Source organism: Simochromis diagramma, unplaced genomic scaffold, assembly GCF_900408965.1.
Source record: "Simochromis diagramma unplaced genomic scaffold, fSimDia1.1 OVJJ01000321.1, whole genome shotgun sequence".
Classification (NCBI taxonomy): Eukaryota; Metazoa; Chordata; class Actinopteri; order Cichliformes; family Cichlidae; genus Simochromis; species Simochromis diagramma.
In genome coordinates, this window is record NW_024386772.1 from 16570106 (window position 1) to 16591151 (window position 21046).

The 21046-nt window shown below is 41.1% G+C and overlaps 2 protein-coding genes across 5 annotated transcripts in view; one reads left to right on the top strand and one right to left on the bottom strand.

Annotated features, from left to right (window-relative positions):
* Window positions 1–10814: 10814 nt before the first annotated feature.
* Window positions 10815–12111, top strand: LOC120747273 (transcription factor 7-like 1). The gene is made up of 4 exons (XM_040053033.1): window positions 10815–10993; window positions 11145–11252; window positions 11377–11410; window positions 11520–12111. Exons 1-4 carry the CDS (start codon window positions 10823–10825, stop codon window positions 11645–11647), a joined length of 441 nt encoding a protein of 146 aa, XP_039908967.1. The 5' UTR covers window positions 10815–10822; the 3' UTR covers window positions 11648–12111.
* A 2997-nt stretch (window positions 12112–15108) lies between these two features.
* cacna1ia (calcium voltage-gated channel subunit alpha1 Ia) overlaps window positions 15109–21046 on the bottom strand; it is a 194008-nt gene continuing 188070 nt past the window's right edge. For 3 of the 4 annotated variants that reach the window (XM_040052996.1, XM_040052979.1, XM_040052969.1), the window contains exons 36-37: window positions 20487–20620; window positions 15109–20239 (exon numbers count right to left, since the gene is read on the bottom strand). In XM_040052996.1, coding sequence (XP_039908930.1) covers window positions 19514–20239; window positions 20487–20620 — 860 coding nt within the window. In that variant the 3' untranslated portion in view covers window positions 15109–19513. The remainder of the gene's footprint in view (window positions 20240–20486; window positions 20621–21046) is intronic. The other variant, XM_040052987.1, reaches the window with a different exon arrangement.

The following is a 21046-nucleotide window of genomic DNA, read 5'->3' on the forward strand; positions in this document are numbered from 1 at the left end:
GCACCTAATAATCTCAGCTTTATGCATGCCAGAATTACCCCTCAAGCATACCGCGGCAAAAAGAGTGGACATCCGCTTTACTGTTTTTTAGCTGGCTGAATACCATATGTGCAGGAGAGTGAACATCTGCCACAAAACAGGAAGGATTCATACACGTGAACAACAGATCTGCAAGTGGATGCATCCCCCTGAGAGAGCAGAGCAGGGTCATTGCTGCACAATTTCAGTTCCAGCAAAGAAACCAAAGAAAATAGTCATAGTGTCACTTGAGACTGTGGAAGTAATGAAATACCACATTTTTTACCCAATGTGGCATGCCAGAACAGGAGTGAGCCCATCTGGAAGCCCAAATTAGATTTTAGTTGGATTGTAATACATTTAAATCAAAGTAAAGCAGGTTTATCTTTCCCTTTTCATGACTAAAGAAAAAAGGTGAACTGGAAACACTGTACTCAAGGAATTCTGGCCCCTTTCCTTTTGTTTTCCCCACCGTACTCTCTCCGTTGCCTTTTTAAGTCCCAGCTATCAATCTATGTGGTATTTCCTTTGTTTTTTTTGCCAATCCAACACTGTGACCACTAAAGGAAAAGACAGAAAGCTCCCCCAGGTTCATGTTCCATCACTGATCTCAGTGTCCCCATATCAGCCATTTAATAAATTCATCTCCTTGAAGCATGCCTGCATCACATCCTTCCTCTTATCTGCCCATTAGTATCTGCCCTCTCCTCATCTCCCTTTCCGCCACATTACCATCAAAGGGACAGACATCAAAAGTGCCACATAGCGACCCATTTGAATGCACTTGCTGCTTTGCTCATGCTTGTAAGACTAAATACCTCGGCATGCATGTGCACATCTTTTAATGACTTGTAGCCTGTAGTAGATAAAGCTGATAAAATGTGGCTGAGTGGACTTTGAAGATAAAGATGGAAAAATTAAAAATATTTAGGTAAAAGGCGAAAATTTAAAAACAATTTTTCATGTAAAAGAGCTGTTTAACCAATGAAAACATTTGTCCCGTCTCCAGCTGTTTCGCATCTGATTTGGGTCCACTCTGTAAATGCTGGTAAGGTAGCAGAGCAGTGTCGCACCCAGTTGTTGTTAGAGCCTGCGTCTAAAGACCTGAAGCTAAGCCACAGTTTTTGGACAATTTAGTAGAGTTAATGTTTAACAAATGAGGTCACCAGCCACTAAGCTAAAAGCGATAATTTGCTAACTTTATCTACATGTGCTAATGGCTTACCTGCACAATACAAATCTGCTTAAAAAAAGTTACAGTTTTCAGTTTCAGGGAAAATTATTGCCTACTTGTATTGTAGCTCCTTGTAATTATGATTAGCATTTCATATGATGGTAGATGACCATGGATGAATTCTTCTACCTTAAGTGTGCTGTAGGGATTAGCTTTCTGGGACTAACTAGTATGGTTTCATGATGCTTAAAGATAAGATTATTATTTAGTGAATATTTGCATTTCATGGTTATACAGATCATTTTATAATTGGAACCTAACTAACTACGCTTAAGCTTAATCTATGTAATATTTATGGCTAACCTTTAGCAATGTAGTCGGTAACTAGAGGAATTCTCAATACCTATCAGGACCAAAGGAAAGTGGTTCTTGATCATTTATTTAAAATGTTAACATTAAAATGTATTGTTAACATTAACACAGACTGATATGTTAGGATGGTTGGTGAGTAGCCTGCTAATGTTACAGTTACATTATATTTGCATTAGCATTTAATGTTAGCTGATGGAAACATTTTAGCCTGTGGAATAAAGTGGATTTCAGAATGGCAGCTCTCTTAAAATGTTAACATGTATTTCACGATTTCAACTGACACAGCAAATAATTTGGATGTTGCTACTGTGAAGTGAAACATACTCAACTTGAATTCTTCAAACAGATCTGGACATCGATATTTTAAGTCCTTCGTTAAATTGCTCATCTTCTGCGTGTAGTTTTTGGTGCCCCATTCATGGTTTCTCCTGTGCTTGTGTGTTTCTTCCATCCTCCTGTTTCTCTTCAGCATGTAAGGATAGGCTATAACCCCGTTTTAGTTGCAGAAGAAAATTTGATCACATCACTCCGATTCTGGCCTCTTTACACTGGCTTCCAATTGAATTCAGGATCCGTTTTAAAGTCCTTTTTATTGGTTTTTAAATCTCTAAATGGTCTGGCACCTGTTTATTTGTCTGAATTGTTGTAGCCCCACGTCCCCACTCGTTCCCTTCGGTCAGCTGAGCAGTTGCTGCTTTCGGTCCCAAAGTCACGGCTGAAACTTTGAGGAGACCGAGCGTTCTCTGTTGCTGCGCCGATTCTTTGGAATAACCTTCCTCTCCATATTAGACAGGCTACATCAGTGCCCGTTTTTAAGTCTTTATTAAAAACCTATTTTTATTCCCTGGCTTTTAACTCTGTGGGTAACTGATATTATTATTATTATTATTATTATTATTATTATTTATTTATTTATTTATTTTAATTTTATTGCTATGTCTGGTTTTATTACTATGTGCATATTAGTATTGTACAGCACTTTGGTCTACCAGGTGTGCTATATAAATAAATAAATGATGATGATGATGATGAAGAAATGCCGCCTTAACGCCAAGACTCACTGAACATGTTGTAAAAAAACAAGACGAAACAACAGTTGTTGTGTCACTTAACCTCCTAAGACCCGAACTCTTTAATGGCATGTGTTTTTAATTTTTCTTTACCATTTGGGCTGATTGGGAGCTGATGAATGTGAAAACAAAGAATTACCTGATTTTTAAAAAAAAAAATTTTTTAACTGAGTTTTGTTTCTGGGAAAAATGAGATACATATAAGTGGACATGCGTTTTAAATTTCCATAGAACATGGTTCTATAGAATTTCATGGTTTGATCCAGGAGTTGAGACTGTGTCATGACCACTTTTTTACATGTTTCAGGATGTCAGTGGGGCAGTTTGAGCTCTTGTTGGCAGAGTTGGAAACACATCTGAGGGGGCAGGGAACTAATTTCTGAGCATTGTCTAGCTGTGTATCTGAGGATGAATAACATTACTTTACTATTTATATATCCAGTACTGGTGTGGGGTTTGAGCTACAAGGACACTTGGAGCTGTCTGGTCAGTTTATTCAGATCTGAAAAATCGAGCTTTGTTTAAAAAGAAAAAAATGAATGACAAACTCTCCAGCACTTGTCCTACGTTTATGTGAAGCTAGTGTGAGCCTTGATGTCATCAAGGGGTGCTGTATTGTTTAGATAAAACTCCCTCTGTTGTTGAGCTGGCTGGATGGTAACACAAAAACAGGGTTTTCTGACTAAACAGACTGTTACTTTCACAAATATCCACTGATTTGTCTCACTCATATTAGCCACAGATAAACATTGAAATATATTCTTCTTGCAAAGAACTAGATTTGGATTTTGTTTTCCATCACTCACATTGGAAGCACACTAGGAACAGATTTCAGCCAATCTGGACAGAAGGATTGATTACAGCAAGCAATAGCTGTTCAGTATTCATATGGCACCTAATTTTTTATTTTATTTTATTTTATTTATTTATTTATTTATTTATTGCTAGATATTGAAAATGTGATATTTATTGGGTGCTAAACAAAACTTTTGATGGCAATCGCCAGAAAAACAGAGATGCTATTTATTAGATGCAAGGTTTAAAGTATACATGTCTGAAGTGAATGATAGGGACACATCAAGTACAATGAATAGATTGATTACGGCACAGCCATATTATATATATATGTATGGCATGTTTTCTTTGTTCCTATTAGTCTTTTTTTTTCACTATTTCTTGCTCTTTGTCACCTCCCTGCTCGTTAGTCTTGTGTCTGTTTCACATTTTATGTTTTTCCTCCATAACCTTCCTCCCTCTCCCTTCCTCTTCTATACCCCCTTTCTTTGCCCTCTTTCCCTGCTTTAGTGAATGCAGACATGGCAGATACAATTCCAATATGGATACATCCTGTGCATGAAGTGTTGGCTTCAGTTTCACTTCCTGAGCTCCTGTGGATATACAACATATGTTCAAAAGCTAAATCTGGCCATTTTTTAAAAAGTCACTGGTCAAGTGGCTGTATAGCAGTGTGACACACTCAGTTTTACTTTGCCACACGGATGCTTTTCTGAATGTTTTTGGCATGCTGTCGTCAGTTCTTTCTTTATTTTGCTTCGACCTCATTCATCTTTTCACCTGGCTTTGTCTGCAGCGCAGTCTTTCAGTCTCCATCTGTCTCTTTCGCTCCTTCCTTGCCTCGTACTCACCCACCAAACTAGCTCTGTCTGTCAGTGATATTGTCCGTAGATGCAGTCACAGCCAGGACAAAAGGCAACATTTGCTACAAAAAAAGGGCCAGGATGGCTTCTTGATCCGGCCTTCAACAAAATGCAGGAGCATTTGACAATCAACATGTTTGCAGCAAAGATGACGAAGCGTCTCTTTCTTACCCACATGTGCACTCCCACACATCAGCCTCCTAGGTAAACAGGACAGACAGGCTCTCCAGTGGAGAAGAAATGCTTTTCCCAGTGTGGGCCTACATGCTTAGCAGAGTGAATAATTACAGTGATAAAAATGAGGTGATGGAGAAGGGAGATAAAAAAAAAAAACTCGTAAGATTCAACCTGGCGAGGCAAAATTCATAGAGATTAAAGTAAAAGGCACCAAACGAGATAAAAAACACAACTTCCAAGCGCAACCACAACGCATGACAACGTGATATTGCTTCTAAACAGCGCGCTGATTCCGGCGTGTTAGTTTCAACGTGCCTGTGCATTTCCAGATTTTCCAGAAGTTTTACACATTACATGATACGAAAAATAATTGAAATCCAGCCTTGAGAGGTTTTATGGGTATAACAGGAAAAGGTAACATAATTGAGAAACATTTGAAAAGGAAGCACTGAGTAGCATAGAGCAGATGAACTGTAAAAGTGAAGCAAAAGGCCAAAAGAAAGGAGGATTAGGAACATTTGTACATTAATAGTAATTCCTTCACTAGGTTTTATCCTTTCAGAATGACTAAACACATAAGTTAGTAGTTACATTAAATGAGAATTTACCATGGACACCTGGTGCAGTCTCTTTATATATGAGGGCAACAAAAAGTTCACATTTCTGAACTGCAGTTCTGATTGTAATTAAATGAATAAGCATGATGAAGACTATATCCCATTCCGCATGTATGCATGCAAACTTAAGGTGTTTGAAATTCATGAGCATCTTCATAGTTTGCCCTTCACTGCAACCTTGTGTCACGCGTTATGCAAATTCACGTGTGTCTGAGTTCAAGCTGATGTTCTGCCCCGTACTTTCACTCTCAGTGGGCTCATAGCGCTGCATGCATGAGAGCGTACAGCTGAAAGCTCTTAACACCAAGGCCCAGGTGTAAAAAAAAAAAAATAATGAAGCTTTTCAAAATGCAACAGGCATTAAACGTCATTAAATGCACCTCTGGCATGTTTCAGTAATACTGGCTCAGTATTGCTTCACTTTAACCTGAGACAGAAGGTGGGCTCATGCATATTGATTTAACTATATTCAGTGCATGGAAACACAGTTCAGTCGTACATGTTTACAGCACCGGAGGATGCTGAGATATGTAAAATGTCAACAAAGCTAAAACCAAGAGGTCCCAGTTTGTAGCACGCCCGACTTTGAAACAACTTTCATGTGCGATTGCTTTGAAGTGCATAATGATTGCCAAGGTTGCCATAATTAAAGGTTCAACTAAATATGAAATAAATACAATGCATGAATAAAAAATAAAACAAAAAACAACTGCCGCCTTTGTTGCTCAGGATGCTCAGGATGCTCTGTGATGTGGAGAACTTTTTTTATTCACCAGTTATTAATTTAATTAATCTTTTAATCAATTGTTATATGCTTTTCTGTATATTTTTCTTCTGATGCTTTAGCTTCGTTAACAACCATAGAGACTAAAGGTAATGTTTTGCTTGCATGCAGTCAACTGTAGAGTGGGTAAGCAGTGTCAGTGAAAAGATGTAGGACGTTTTAGAAATGTAAAAGATGAAGGACACACTTCCAAAGTATTTCCAATGAAACATCTAATCATTTTCACACTACAGCAAAAGACTTTAGCTTTTTTTTTCACGAAATATTTGATTTGGACAAATGAATTACAAGTTTTGGGCAAGTTAAAATCATTTGCAGATTATCTAATGGTTTTCTGAATGTTTTGGGAAATGCAACTTCAGAACTGAGAAATGTGCCAAAGAAACTGAGATAAACAACGACTGCACATTATTGCAAACTTAAGCTTTAATCAGCATTCTTAAGAAAGAAAGAATGAGACTGCACTCAGACATCCTGTGAAACAAAGTCTTCGAAAGGTCACTGTGATTTCAGCTTTTCCATTTACTCATGAAACCGCTACCCAGAAATGTTCGTCTAAAATTATAGCTTGTATTTCCAATCTTTTGGCTCGCCCCCCCCCCAAAAAAATCCTCCTTTTGCATGCTGTTTAAAGGCAATATGTGAATGGCTCGAAACTGATATCGTGAACTTTGCTACATGTGAAAGTAAAGAGATGGAAAACAGTCTGTGTTTATCTAAAATTAATCTCACATGTTGTCATAAGAAAGACACCAAATCGCTTCTAATGCATTAAATTGTGGAAACAAAGGAGACAAGGCAATAACATATACTTAGAAATAAAACATTATATTTAAATTTTGTTGATCTACAGAAAAGAGAAAGAGAAATTGAATAACAAGCTCTATATAAAGGAAGGCCTATGAATAAATACATTTACCCATTTTATAATAATCTTAGTCTTTGAAGAGCTGGATTTGTTTATAGCTCAAAAACCTTTAAGGAAGGCTCCTAGAATTAATAATTTACCCCTGACTTTTGCAAACACTTGGAGCTTTCATTTTTCTCTCAAATCAAACTGATGTTTGTAAAAGAGTGAGGGCATACCATGAAACCGTTCCTGCAAGCGGCATCACACAGTAGATAACCTGCAAAAAGAGCCCAAGTTTTTGTCTCAGTAAACATTTTGATGCCGTCAGGGGACAAGTCCTTGTTCGGTTGCGTACAAGCAAGACAACTTAGCAATGCTGTCAATATATCAGTGTACTCTGTAAGTGCGAGTTTCGATGGTAACGACTGCAAATGAACAAGGCTGCCTGGTGCATTTTGAGTCATATGACAAAGTTACCTGTGTGTGGGAGATTGATTGCAAGAGATTGGATAAGATTCACATATGCCTTTCCTGCTTTTGCTGTAATTTGTCAACAGACGCTGTCACTGCGTTACAGAAGAGACTGTTTTGCAGCACTGTGAAGCACAAAGAAAAGTAAAGCAACACAGCTGACACATGCAAAAGCTACATTAGATACAGTCTTTTAATGGTGCGTTGCAAGCGAAAGAAATTGGTGACCCATCAAACTACACTGCAATTCACAGTACAGCTCAGCTTGCAAAATTCTGCCTGGGAGTGGTACATTTTACATTTTACATGTTTCATTTATTTATTTATTTTTGGCCTTTGCACTACTGTAAAGCTTTCTTTTTCCTGTCAGCAGGACATGTCTGCAGCACAGTCTAACAGAAATATGCAGAAATCATGTTTGACAGGTTAAGACGATTTGTTTAGCCATGTTGCAATAGGTGGACCTTTTAGGATGTCAGACTATTCAACAGCCACTAAAATAGACTTCGATCAGCATGGGATAGGAATGTAGGAAACATTTGCAATTTCCAATAAATCATTGTATGCACAAGTGGTTATTTGATATTGTGATTAAACTGCTCACTGATTTGAGAAATAGACCAAAACGTTAAAAATGCTAAGAGAAATGATATTAAACCCAACAAAGAGATGTTGCAATAAGATACCTGGAGCTCTGTTGCAACATTTTTTGTCATTCTAAACTGCTTTCTCACGTCTTTGTGCACTTAATGGTAAATGGTAAATGGCCTGTATTTATATAGCGCTTTACTAGTCCCTAAGGACCCCAAAGCGCTTTACATATCCAGTCATCCACCCATTCACACACACATTCACACACTTAAACCAGCACTATGTAGAACCACTAATGAAACCCAGTCTGCTTTCTTTAGAGGTAGAACTATGCAAAATCGCACATCTCCGGTTTTCACATTTAAATACGGCTGCGTTGCCCCACGCTGTGTGTGCCATTTGATGCTGCAGCTACAGACAGAAGAGTAAAAAGGCATCCAACCACTCGACTCAACAATGAGCTTAAACTTACTACATAATTCTGAGTGAGTTTACAGGAGTGGAGACAGATCATCTGGGGCAAATGGAGCAAAGTAAAAGCAGCTGGCTTCAGAAAAAAAATTATGCAGTTAGAAATCCCAATTAATATGTGAGAAAAGAAATGTCATTCCCAGTCTAAGAAGATCAAATTCCTATGAATTTGTGCCACAGGATCCCAGAAAGAGAACAACTCTGTCCCAAAAATGGACATCAGGGAAGAGCTGGCTCTTACGGAGCCCCGCAAGGGACATGGGAGGAAAAAAAAAGATTCCTCCCAAACTCTGGATCTCGCAAAACTTTTGCAAGATCTCGCAAAAGATTATCTTAATTTTTTTTCCTCCCATGTCCCTTGCGGGGCTCCGTAGACCTCTTATTATAACAAGAATGGAGTCAGAGGGGGTGCCTTACGGTCTTAAACACGTGTTTACTAGTATAGGTCCCTCCTAAAGGGAAAGAAGACCAATTTAAAATTTTGAATAAAATTTACCCGACAAATAGACTCCTTGGTGATAGATTCAAAATAGAAACTGGTAATTGTGTATTTTGTGAAACAGGAGAGGAGGATTTGGACCATCTATTCTTTTTGTGCAATTTTATACAAATATTTTGGTTGGATTTTCATACCCGGCTTTATTCCAGTGGGATTCAAATGACCCCATTTACCTTAAATATGATATTGTTTGGAGTGTTGTTGTAAGAAAAGAAAGCTAATTATGGTGTTAATGTGTTATTAATCTTGTGCAAGCAATTTATACAAAGCTTGTCGTTTTTGTAAGACCAAACCAACACTAGCTTACTGGAGAAACAACTTAAACCTGTTGGTTAAATCTTTGACTTTAGTTAAAAATAAAAAGGCTGCTTTTTTTTTTTCCTTTTTGGAAGATTTTGATTTAGTGAGTTGATTTTTGATTGTTAAATTATATGACCCCATCTTTATATCTTCTTTTTCCTATGTATGAAAGTTGCTAATATGTAAGGAATGTCTATTCTCTGAATGTGTAATATATGGTGCATTTTGTTTGTATGTTGATTTTGCTAATTTAAAAACAAACAAACAAACAAACTAGTATAGGGCTTTGGAGCGTGATGTCACGGGAGGGGGCGTGACCAGGATTATTGGTTGAGGCGCCATGTTTCTGGGCCAAACAAAGCGCTAGCAAAAGAGGAGCGAAAGCAGGCGGATAACACCAGTTAGTACTTGCTGCGTGGTCGGTTGTAATGTTAGAAAGCATTACCGGCAAGAGAATAAGCTTGAAAATGGTTTATCTTTTCATTCTTTCCCACCTGGAAGCTACATGAGGCAGCTCACCTAGCGGATGTTACCAAAAGAAGGCCTCTAGCCTCGATAGCAGCTGTGAGATGAGCTGATATCCAGTTCTCTTCCATCTCCAAATATCTGTTGGTGCTCCAGACATTTTCATTCTGGTAAGTTCTAAATATGTTCATATCACTCTTTATAGCCTATTAGTTTTATTTGTGATGCGCTCTAAGGTCATAGCAAATTAGAACAAACATCCTACTTCTGCAAAATCATTTGCAGAACTGCATTATATTTATAGAGTTGCTAATTATTTGGCATTATTGCAGGCAAACCAACCTATGAAATGGATGAAACACATCGTGACTGGGTTCCAACGCTACACAAGGGCCACTCCGAAATCCCTGCTTCAAACAAACCACCATACCAATCAGATTACTTCTTCCATGTGAGGGTGAAGAGGTGACCCTTCTGGATAAGATGGTGAAGGTTTGCTGCGTTTTGGTGAACAGTGTGGTAGTAAAACCAGGGAAAAAGGAAACTTGCTCTTGTTAAATACTCTTAAAAGTGTTGTCTGTGTGTATATATAGCAGTAGAGGGAAAACTCCGACCCTCCTCCTCCTGCTCCCTTTTCTCCTCCTCCTCCCTCTCCTCCTCCTCCTCCTGCTCCCTTTTCTCCTCCTTCTCCTCCAGCAGACATTCATAGTGGAGGGAGGGTCTGTCAGCTACACCCCCCTGGGATCCGCTCCTCCTCTGCCCGAGCACCAACTTTCATATATGGCTGCTCCAATCACCATGCAGCCATCTCATATGTACGGCCAGCCAGGCACAGCTAGACAAGGACAGGTGAGACACTCAGACAGTTGTCGTTAGATATTTATTGATAAAGGTGCTTGAACCTGTTGGATGCTTCAGGCTAATGAAAGAAAAACTGTTTTGTTTACATGTTCCTGTGCTGTTTATCATTATTAGTCTTTGAAATGCTGGACTAAGTGTCAGTATTATGGATTTTTGTCCTTCTCCCTTTCTCCACACAATCTACTGTATCAGTTGCCTGTAAACAACATCCCATCGGCAACAACAGCAACTGTTCTTCCAGCTCCTCCACCCCACAGCTGCGCTCCAAAGTAAGTTTCTCTGCTGCGTTTTCTCACTGATCTGCAGGTATCTGTCATTTATCTGCAGATGTGTGTGTGAATTATTGTAATCAGCCTCCTTTAATGGTGTCGCCTTACATTCAGTTTCACAGCGTTACTCATGTTTTTAAAGTACTTTCCTCACAGTTGTACACGGTGGTAACACATGCTCTCACTCTGGGTTTTTTTCCTGTTGAAACAGAAAGCATCAAACCAAACAGGGTGCAGACCAGGCTTACAGAAGCCCCCAAATGCCTTCATGCTGTACCTTAAAGAGCAGAGGCCAAAGGTCAAAGCAGAATTAAATATCAGTGACAGTGCAGCTGTGGGAGAGAGAGTAAGTGTGTAACTCTGAATATATTTATACATCTGTTAATGTTCTATGCTCTTGTTTGTGCATGTGTACCAGCTGTCCTGTAGTTATGTGTAGCAGCAGTGTGGCTGTGTATTTATACGAGCTGTGTGTTCTGGTGATCTTCTATCCACAGTGGAAGTCGCTGTCAAAGAAGGAGCAGAAAAAATATTTTGACCAGGCGGAAACACAAAGATGTCATCACGCCACAGAACATCCGAATTGGTCAACCAAAGAGAACTATGTATGTCCAAAGTGCCAACATACAGTTCATGCATGTGCCTTTCACTGCACTGAATGATGAAACAGTCACTGCAGAGAGTTTGTATCAGCTCTGGAAAATTCTGATGTGTTTGTTTTTTTAAAAGAGGAAGAGAGTCAGAGATCGCAACTGCACCAAAGGTGAGAGAATATTTCGGGGAATTGTTTTCATGTCAAATGTGATGAAAAAAGTCAAAAATCTATTAAAAAAGAACCATTGTGTTTTTGTTTGTGTCTTCTGAACCTGAAGAGGACGCTCAGCAGGCCAAAACGCCTTGTATGAGTCCAAGTCAAGCAGAGCCATCTTCTAATTCAGCTATGAAGGAACCACATCAGCTAGATAGAGTCTGGGTGTGCCAGTGTTACGTCCCCACATAAAATTCAGGAGGCCCAGCTAGGGCCGTAACAGACAGCCACAGACCAGCCAGGTGTTAACACCCTTATCAATCAGAACACAGTACTGGTGCAAACGCCAAACACACTGAACCCGGTCAGTGTGCCTGTGTGCAATGTGCCACAACTTTATTAGTCCCTCCTGCCTCTCATCTGGAGTCCCCTCCATTCACACCACTGATCTCCTCTACTGCACCAAGTTCCTCAAATAGAATCACTCAGCATCATTCCTCTTGGCGGGAAATTCCCTAGACTGGTCCTCAAGAAAATCAAACCAACCCTCATGGATTCATTTGCATCATAGGCCTCCTCTGTGCATTATGCCAATTATCAGATATGCAATGCAGTGAAATCACTCTGTATGCAGAGCATATGCACACAAGGAAGAGCTTCAGATATTCTGGATCAGCTGTAAGCGAATGGTTTTCAGTTTTTCTTGTTTTGCAGGTGAAATAAAGATCAGCAACATTTGTTTACCTTCCTGAAGTTCTGTATCACTTAGTTTTTTTCCTGGTGCATATAATCCTAAGACTAAAGACTAAGTAAAGCGCTATACAGATACAGGCCATTTACCATGTGATAGTTGGGGTTTTAAATCTGGCTGTTGCAAACAGAGCTACAATATGAGAGAACTGTCAGCGCTTGCGTCGAATAAGTCTTTCAAAGCCGTCACTGAGCATTGTTACAGTATTATTTTTCACTATTATCTTACAAAACAGCAGTCCAGGTGTTGAGGAAACCAGTCAATCATCCATCACAATGAAAGCAAAGCAAGGCTAAAACTAGCAATGTCAGCGCTGCTCCCAATCTCCTAGTTTCAGCTGTCACAGCTTCTTTCTCGGCTAATGGCTTTAAGTTGAGGAGAAAAAGTGAAAGAAGCAGGGAGAAGAGTGAGCGGGGGGGAAATGGTGTCTGTGAAGGGATAAGATTTAGGCATTAGCAGTGACAAGTCAGCTACCTTGCAGGCTCCTGTTGGGTGGAACCATAGGCGGCATTCAAACATAGCTGCTGGGATGTCACCCATTGGTTTGTGAAGCCCAATTTGAAGGCCCAGTCATTGGATTTTGGAAACTATAAAAGTTTTTTGGGGGAGCCAGAAATGACCTTGCTAATATAAGGTTTGAAAAACTGTGCTAATTAGTGCTAAATAAAAATAAAACACAGGCTTTTCTTACACTTAAATGCACAGAAAACCATATCAGGTAAAATCAAAATCCATATTACATTTTCCAAATTCTCCAAAAGACACCACAAGCATGGCTGATGAGCCCTTTTTAGTGGTTCATATTAGCAAACGTAAAGCCTCATAGACAGCTCCTAGAGATTTCTCGAATGATGTCATGGGCACATTAAGAGTTTTCTGCCATATTGGATGTGATGCAACCACAAGGAACGAACTGGCCATATTTAGCCAGCTGGCTGGTCAGTCATCTCTGGAAGGTGCTGGTTGATTTGGACGCTAGCAATTTGTCGTGGTCACCTGTCGTTTCTGCATAAGGCAGCCGACTTCTCTGCAAAAACTTTCCAACTACTTGCTGAGCTGTAGTAAAACTTGAAAAAATGGTGAGGCCAGCGTAGACCTTCAAAGTAAAAGCTGTGCTGTATCCATCACATTTCAAAAATAACAAGTTTTACTTCAAAGGTGAGTGGTCTCTGTTTCCAGTTTCTCTAGTGCTTGGAGTGTAGTTTCCAGGTGTCTGTAGACAAGTCAGTGTGTTCCATGTAATCATCGAATAGCAGCAGTAATCTGTTTGTAAGTAAAGCAACTGATGGACAGTTTTAAAAAGTGGTTGGGGAATACACATTGTCAACTAGCAACCAATGGTTGCCAAGATGAGTCTGGCCAGTCTGTAGGCCTGGGACTTTAATAATCAACCTCCAGCAACCAATTGCCAACAAGTTGGAGAATCCATATTTTTGCCTCCCAGGTTGCCAGATGGTTGCAGACTCTCTAGGCCCATGTGATTTCAACCTTACTAACTTCAAAATTGCAGACAAGTTGACAGCCTGGTTAGCGGTCACATATCTGCAAAACCTCAACGGGCTACAATGCTTTTAGTCTCAGTGAAACTCCAAACTTAAAAAATGTTTAAAAAGGGGTTAATTAGCTATAGACATCAAACTATTTTTGTAAACACATTAAATTCAGCTGTAAATGTGGGCATTTACAGCCCCTTTAAGCAAGCCTTCAGTTTTTGGCAAAACCCTTCAGTTACTAGGGGTGTGGAGAAAATGGAAAGGCCTGACACACACAAGCACTGATGCAAATTATGTAAAAGTTCATAAAGGCCAGAGAGCTGCCTATTTGAATTAGAGCAGATAGGGAAAAGCGTTGCTACTGTGCCTGTTTAATTCATCCTCTGAAGTCACAGAGAGACGAGCTGGTAAAGAGAAGACAGAGAAAAGAGTGGGCACAAACAACAAAGAGACACTCAAATGAGACAAAACCTAAGAACCAGTTTAGATTTCTGAAAGTTTAAATATTGTCTGGAGATTGATAGCTTTTTTCTTCTGATCTTACACATTCAGCTCATTTTACTGCCACTTTATTCATCGTTTTATTGTGCCACCTTCACAACCTGCCTTTATCTGACTTTCTCCCTCGAGCCTGTGATGCAATCAATGGGTTTGGACAACTCCCATGGGCAGTTAGCCTTGACAGCTGACAGGGGCTGGTTTCAATGCCTGCCCCTGATGTGTGTGCGCACACGCCTGCATGTGCGTGTGTCAGGAAAGACTCAGGTGTGGACTGAGAGTAAAGGATTCAGTGGCTGATGTGATTAGAGAGATGAAAAAAGAGAGAAGTAAGGGAAGTGGACTTCATTTTTACAGTAATAATCCCATACAGCTGCATCAGGAAATGGAATGGCATTCATTTATCATCATTTGCCAAACCTTCAAAGGGAAGAAAAATTTCTCTGCACAATTTTCTGTCTTTTTTTTTTCACGTAGAAATGCCCACACTGCTCTCTAACCCATCAGTTTGACTTCTCTCACGACAGCAGCTTGTGGTCTATGTTAGTCCCCTAAATACAGGCAGTTAGGTCATCTCCTTGCACATCAAAAACATTCTGCTGGCTTACGTGAGTCATTAAGTGACAGAGCATTAAAAACACATCCTAATTGACTTGCTTTTTTTTTTTTTGGGAATGAAAGGCTTCACACTTCTCTCCTGGGGTAAAAGCGAAAAAAATCTGCAGTTTGAAAACAAGTTGGATGTTGTCAGAAGTCTGTTGTTCCTCCCTTTCTTCCTCCTGCCCAGAGAAAAACTCAGTAATGAGACACATCTTTGTGGATCTTGTTTATCAGTTTGACAAAACTTGGGGGTAAAGATTCCTTTGACGGCACGCCGTTTCTCTCAATTTTTTCGACTGCCTTCTGACCTAACGTCTTTGGCAGACAAATTTGAGAAAGATGAGAAAAGATTTTTCCCCTCTTTTTTTTTGAAAAGAACCCCTCACAACCCACTTTAATACATTTCATCCAAGACACTGAAAACAGCTCGACTGAGGTGTTTGGAGCATTTTTTTTCTCATCAGACATACTGTAAATAAAACAAGAGCGAGCTTTGACAGTCTGAAAATCTCCCTTGTCCACAGTGTTCTCATGCTGCACAGAAGCACAGTGAAGTAAAGCAGCAGGTTTCTAGGCGTGGTGAACATTTTGTCTTTCATTTTTGTTTTTTTAAACCAAACGAGGCCTGATGTGTCAGGGGACTTGTGCGCTGCCATGGGAAATAATCAATCAAATAAGCACACCAGTCCCCCAAAGGCATGGATATTGACCTTTGGAGTTAATGTTGCAAGAGGCTACTTGCACTCATCTGGCATTGGAAGGAAGCCAGACAAAAAGCTGCAAAAATTCCAGATGACAGAACCTGGAGATAACCAAAGCAATGACACTACCACTTGCATCCACACATAGTCTTGGAGACTCGTGCACTTTTGCCACTCGCCACACAAACACACACACACCTCCACTCTCCTGCGGTGACATTTGAAGGACAGGGGCCTGGAGGGAGAACAGGTTTTGAGAGGTTAGATGAGGTGGAGGGGCTGGCTGGTTGAGGGTGTGAGGTAAACAACACCTCTGAGTTCAGCGTGCATGCTTAATGTGCTCTCTCGCGCTGACGGCTCCGCTGGGCAAGACTGCCGATGACAAGCTGTCTGGAGAAGTCTCCTACTCCTGCACCATCTCACTACCTCGGTCTCTCGCGCTGTCTGTTAGCTTTACTCTGTCCAGCTGTCCATGTCGGGTGCGGACAGCTTTTGGTGCAGTCTCGTTGGCTTTGTCTTCCCTGCCTGACACAATCCAACCTCTTTCCTCCTGGCTGTCATACCACAAGCTTAATAATTTAAATGTGGAAAAAAACAAAACACAGGCATAAAAATGAAGACTGGATGTGTGTGATTTTTTACATAAAATGTAATATTTTATCATTTTATAGTTTGTGTTGGAGGAGAAACATTTTTTTTTGTGACTGATTCTCCAGTGGTCTCATAGCAGCAGTCAGAAACATCCGGGGCATTCCCTTCACCTTTGTACAGTTTTATGAAATGCATACTAACGATATATTCATGATCACTGGCAGCAATGCACACATGCAGATCAAAATACAAAGATATGTACAAACGTGAAGTGTACACTCTTAAGGTGTGTTCAGACTGAAGGTGAAGCAAATTTTGAAGAGACGGACATGACTGCATACAATACAGAGTGTACAGGGGGACGCAGGCTTGATCAAGGCAGCTTGGACTGGAGCAAAAAACACGTTAGGAAAGATGTGTGCTTTTGCTGAACCTTTGTACTCATAAATATAAAAGGAGACAAGGGGGGTCTTGAACATCAGTCTAAGTGAGAGCTGTAGCACACACACAGTGCATGAAGGCACACTCTGCTGACGCACAAATTTGGTGCACTGTTCTGCTTGTTGTATCTGACGTCCGACGCCTGTAGTGTGTGAGCGCACAGTGCACAAAACACTCAAGCCGTCAAACTTGTGCGAATAAAGCAAGGCGAGAATTTGCTTCGCTTTCTGTCTGAGCACAGCTTTACAGCTATCTTTAAAATTTAAACTAGTGGTTTTTACCCCCCGACCTGAGTTCGTTAACCTCATTTACTCATGTTATCCAATTGGAGCCCATCTCTCTAGCGACTGGTTTTGGAGAGGGCAGAGGTGCTATCCGACCAGTTGGAAGTTTAGACGTGCAGAAGCAAAAACAGACAAAAATGAGTACTGTTGTAATCCGAGGAGATAAAAATCACATTGACATCATTTACTCAGGGCATACACGTAGAACATTTATTGCTGTGTAGTCAGGCTTTAACCTTTGATGCCATATTCACTGACACAAGGATTTGTCTCAGAAAGATAAGAGGATATATCTTTAATGCTAAAACAGCCCTTGGTTGCTTTGTGTTTTTTCCCTCTTCGACCTTTAACCCCTCCAGCTATCCTCACTGACAAACAGGACATTTCAGGAAAAAGGCAAACACTTTACCTGAAGTCACAAACGCACATGCACACACAGTCCCTCACACAGACACACGCGCACACGCAAATGCCTCACTCGTTAATACCCAACACCATATGCTAAAACATAGTCATCAAAGTGATTTTGCATGATAAAAAAGGTCAAACCCTCAGATTTTCTCACATCACCTCATTCCTCTTGAGAAATGGAAAAAAATAAATAAGGTAATGATCGAAACGCCAGGGATAAAACAGTCTACCTCTTAGAAATCAGGCTTAAAGATGAACGTCTCCTTTTTGGATGGAGCAGTTAATCGAGTGGTGGAAGCCAAAAAGACGCCAAGTCTCGTTCCGCTCTTACGGTTTCAGCTTTTCGCATCAAACCACCGTGCGTGAAAAGTTTGCTACAACATACTGTATGTGTGAAAAGATGGGGGGGGCTGAGTGCATCACGGTGTCGTTTCAAGAATAAGCATACTGTATTGCAATCCCAGAATCATGCTTAAGGAACACTAATGTGCCCGTAATCGATATGTTATGGTGTAACGCTCAAATTAAAGCTTTCATAGAGATGGTGTACGCTGTTTGTGTGGTTTTTTTTGTTGTTGTTTTTTAGCATAGGAGACTAAAAGCAAACAAAGTCCCCTTTTGTGCAGGGAATGTCCGTGAGCTAGACAGTCCCCATGTGGTGAGTGAGTATGGCTGTTCCCACCTCTGGTTGTCCTCTGAGACTCCAACATCTAGAAAAATCAAATCGCGAGGAACCAGCGTTCCCAAAGAGAAATGTGCTGGAGGGAACAATCACTTCAGCGCACAGAGTTTGTTTGAAATTTTTTGCTTCATTGTTTTATACACTGTCCACACCTTAGAAAAATGTTAGAAAACTTGGAAGCCACTGGCAGACCAAAAAAAGTCCTAGACAACAAAGTCAAAGACACTGCATGGGTTAAATTAAATCGGGACAAATTAACGGCAACACTTGCACGTGCCTATTCTCTTTTCTACAAAAATAGTGGAATAGAAATCACATGGTTATCACCCAACATTGACATCTCAATACACTTCTGTATATAGTTAAAAATCTTGGTTAAATGCAATCCCATCATGCAGTCAAGGACCCTTGCAACACTTTTGTGTGTGGGTGGTTTCTTTTTTTTTTTTTGTCCATTCGCTTTAAATCCTTAAACATAGTGAGAGGAAGTGGGGTCAAAAAAGGTGTGTGCTTGAAGTCTCACTTGAGCGAGGGAGCTGCAAACCACATTTTCCAGTGCCGGCGTAGCTGGGCCGCTCACACGACGCTGTTTCTCCTGGCCGCGTCTGTGAAGCTCCATCCAACCTAGCTCTCCATTTTATACTATATTTCTTCATGTTCACGAGTGAGAGATGCTGGCAAGAGAAAGGAAAATAACCAATTTCACGAATCACTCCATGCACAGTTATACCTCCACAGTCTGTTAATTTATTTCCATTTCCCGGTGCCACTGAAGACCAAGCTGAAAGACGTGCGAAACTTTTCCTCAGTTGATACCTCTCCCCCTGGTTTCAAAAACACAGAGGTGCAGTGCAGCGGTGAGAATGATTTAATTCATTGCCTTAGATACCTGAGGCGGTGCTCTCTCACACACACACACTCACACACACAAAAACGTGAGCACACATTCCTGAACTTTCCTCCACCCTTCACATTTTACTCTGATCTCAGCAGAAGCTCCTGTGCCAGAGTGAGTAAGACCTGTTGTTTCCGTCTGCCAGAACAGATGGACATTAGATCCGCTTTCTGCTTTTCCAGCCAAACAAATGACCTGCCTTCTCCTTGCCCCAGTCTTCCTCCTGCCTTCATATATTCCTCCATCACAAAGCTTCCGCCCGCGTATTTGGAGACATAAGTGAATCAAAACACCCTCTGTTGGCATGGATTGCTATTTCTTGTTTGGTTACTTCTGTTTTTGCATTTTTAACCTCAGTGAACCCGAGCCATCGGGAGAAAGGAAATTACAGTCGCGCAACATGAAGATTCTTTGTTGTATCTTTGAGTTCAAACCCTTTTGTATCTCCTTCTGGGTTTGCTGTGTGATCAGAAGCTTCCATGGCCTCCCATACTGGTACAGCCGCCAAGTTGGTAGAAGCTCTTGGACCTTGAAAAGGCCACTTCCACACCAACAGACCATAACCAAAACCACTCCCATAGATAGCACAAAATAGGACATGGGCTTGTCACGAATGTATAGAAATGGGTTAAGGGGGCAAGATGAGGGTTTGGTTTTGGAATCGTGTGTCATCAGACCTTTCTCTCACCGATGAGGCAGAGAGAGCGAGAGGGATAGCAATGGGTTCAGATCCAAGGAATGGAGAGACAAACAAAAAGGAAACATTGGGTTTCATCTGTTTTTTCGACAAGGCCCTACTGTTGTTTGGCTTGAGCTCTTCCCCTTTAGTCCTTGATCTCCATCTCCTATTTCCCCTCTTCCTTCTCCTCTTCTTGTATCAACCCCAGTCCAGGGGTTGGCCAAGAAGCCTTGGGGGTCCATAAGCTCCAGACCCATAATCTCCCTACGACCATCCCTGCTCCGGGAAGATAGCAGCATCCCCCCTTGGTCCAGGCTGCCTGTGCTGTTGCACTTCTTTACTGCTCCTCCTGGGTACACCAGGGAGCTGGGTGATAGCAGTGATGTCAGCGACAAGCTGCTAAGTGCCTCTGACAAGTGTTCACTGTTGCCTGCTTGGCTGGAGCCACAACCGCCAATAGACGATCCAATCCCTATGCCCAGGTCCTCATCTGAAGGGTCGATCGAGTCATCGCGGGTGTACCCAGGACTGGTGCTGCCACGCCCGCTGCTCTGACTCCGCTGGTGACCCCTGGTGGCCAGAAGGGTTAAACCCGACGATGGGCTCGGTCTTGGTCTCAGGGTCTGGACTGGGGAAGAAATGGAGGTGGTGTCCTCAGGCAGAGGGAGAGGACACATAAGCGGCAATGGAGCTGATGACAGTGGAAAGTCTAAGTTCTGAGGTGGGGACACACTGAAGCTCAGTCCTTCTTCCAAGGTGGTCTGAAGGCTGCCTTCAGAGCTGCCTGTAGCGAGGGACGAATCACTGTGGGAAGGGTACTGAAGGAGATAAGAGACAGAGTGGAGAGAGATAATGAGCTCATCAATCCAACTCTCTTTTTCATTAAGACTTGTAACAGTACTGATTACAAGCCTGCCTTTATTATATTTACTTGATCATCATTTGTTAGTTAGCAATTACTGAAATATATTTCAACAGAACCTCGCAGCTGTCTTTTTATGTTTCCACGTCAAACATCATCTAACTTACCGTAATCTATCTATTTGGTCCCTCGTCCCCTCTTACCTGTGTGCAGAGCTTCTTCCTATGGGCTCCAGGGGAGCGGAACGAAGCCCACGAGGCTCTGGAGGCTCGGGAGGCCAGCCTAAGGCCTCTTGACAAACGTAGGCTTCTACTGCGGGGAGGTACTGGGATGGCTGCTTAAGAGACCAGCAGAGGACATTATTAGTCAGTTCTTCCAACCAGATTTTATTTTAGGGTTAAGGATGTATTAAAAAGACAGATTTTATATATAGAAGATGGTGACGTATTAATCTGTAGTCTGGGCCTGAATACACCCAATATAATGCCATCTGATAACTGTACATATGCATATATAGAGCTAATCCTACTGCAGAGGTCAGTTTCTTCCTTAGACTCCCCCCTCGTCACCTCTTATAGGCCATTTTGAGACTTACTGTACGTGGACTTCTCTTGTTTATCTATATAATTACTTGAATTTAATTTATTGCCTTGTTCTTTGATTTGAAGTGCTGTTTAACCAAACTGTGCAGCATTTTGTTGAGGCTGTCACTTAAGATTACAGCATTTCGTTTACACAATATACACACACAGAGCAACAAGCA

Excerpts from the sequence above, each read along its gene's own strand:
- LOC120747273 (XM_040053033.1), top strand. The coding sequence starts at position 10,823 with ATGCTCTCACTCTGGGTTTTTTTCCTGTTGAAACAGAAAGCATCAAAC. Across the intron at positions 10,994-11,144 it reads GTGCAGCTGTGGGAGAGAGA|TGGAAGTCGCTGTCAAAGAA; the intron begins GTAAGTGTGTAA and ends TTCTATCCACAG. Across the intron at positions 11,411-11,519 it reads AGATCGCAACTGCACCAAAG|AGGACGCTCAGCAGGCCAAA; the intron begins GTGAGAGAATAT and ends CTGAACCTGAAG.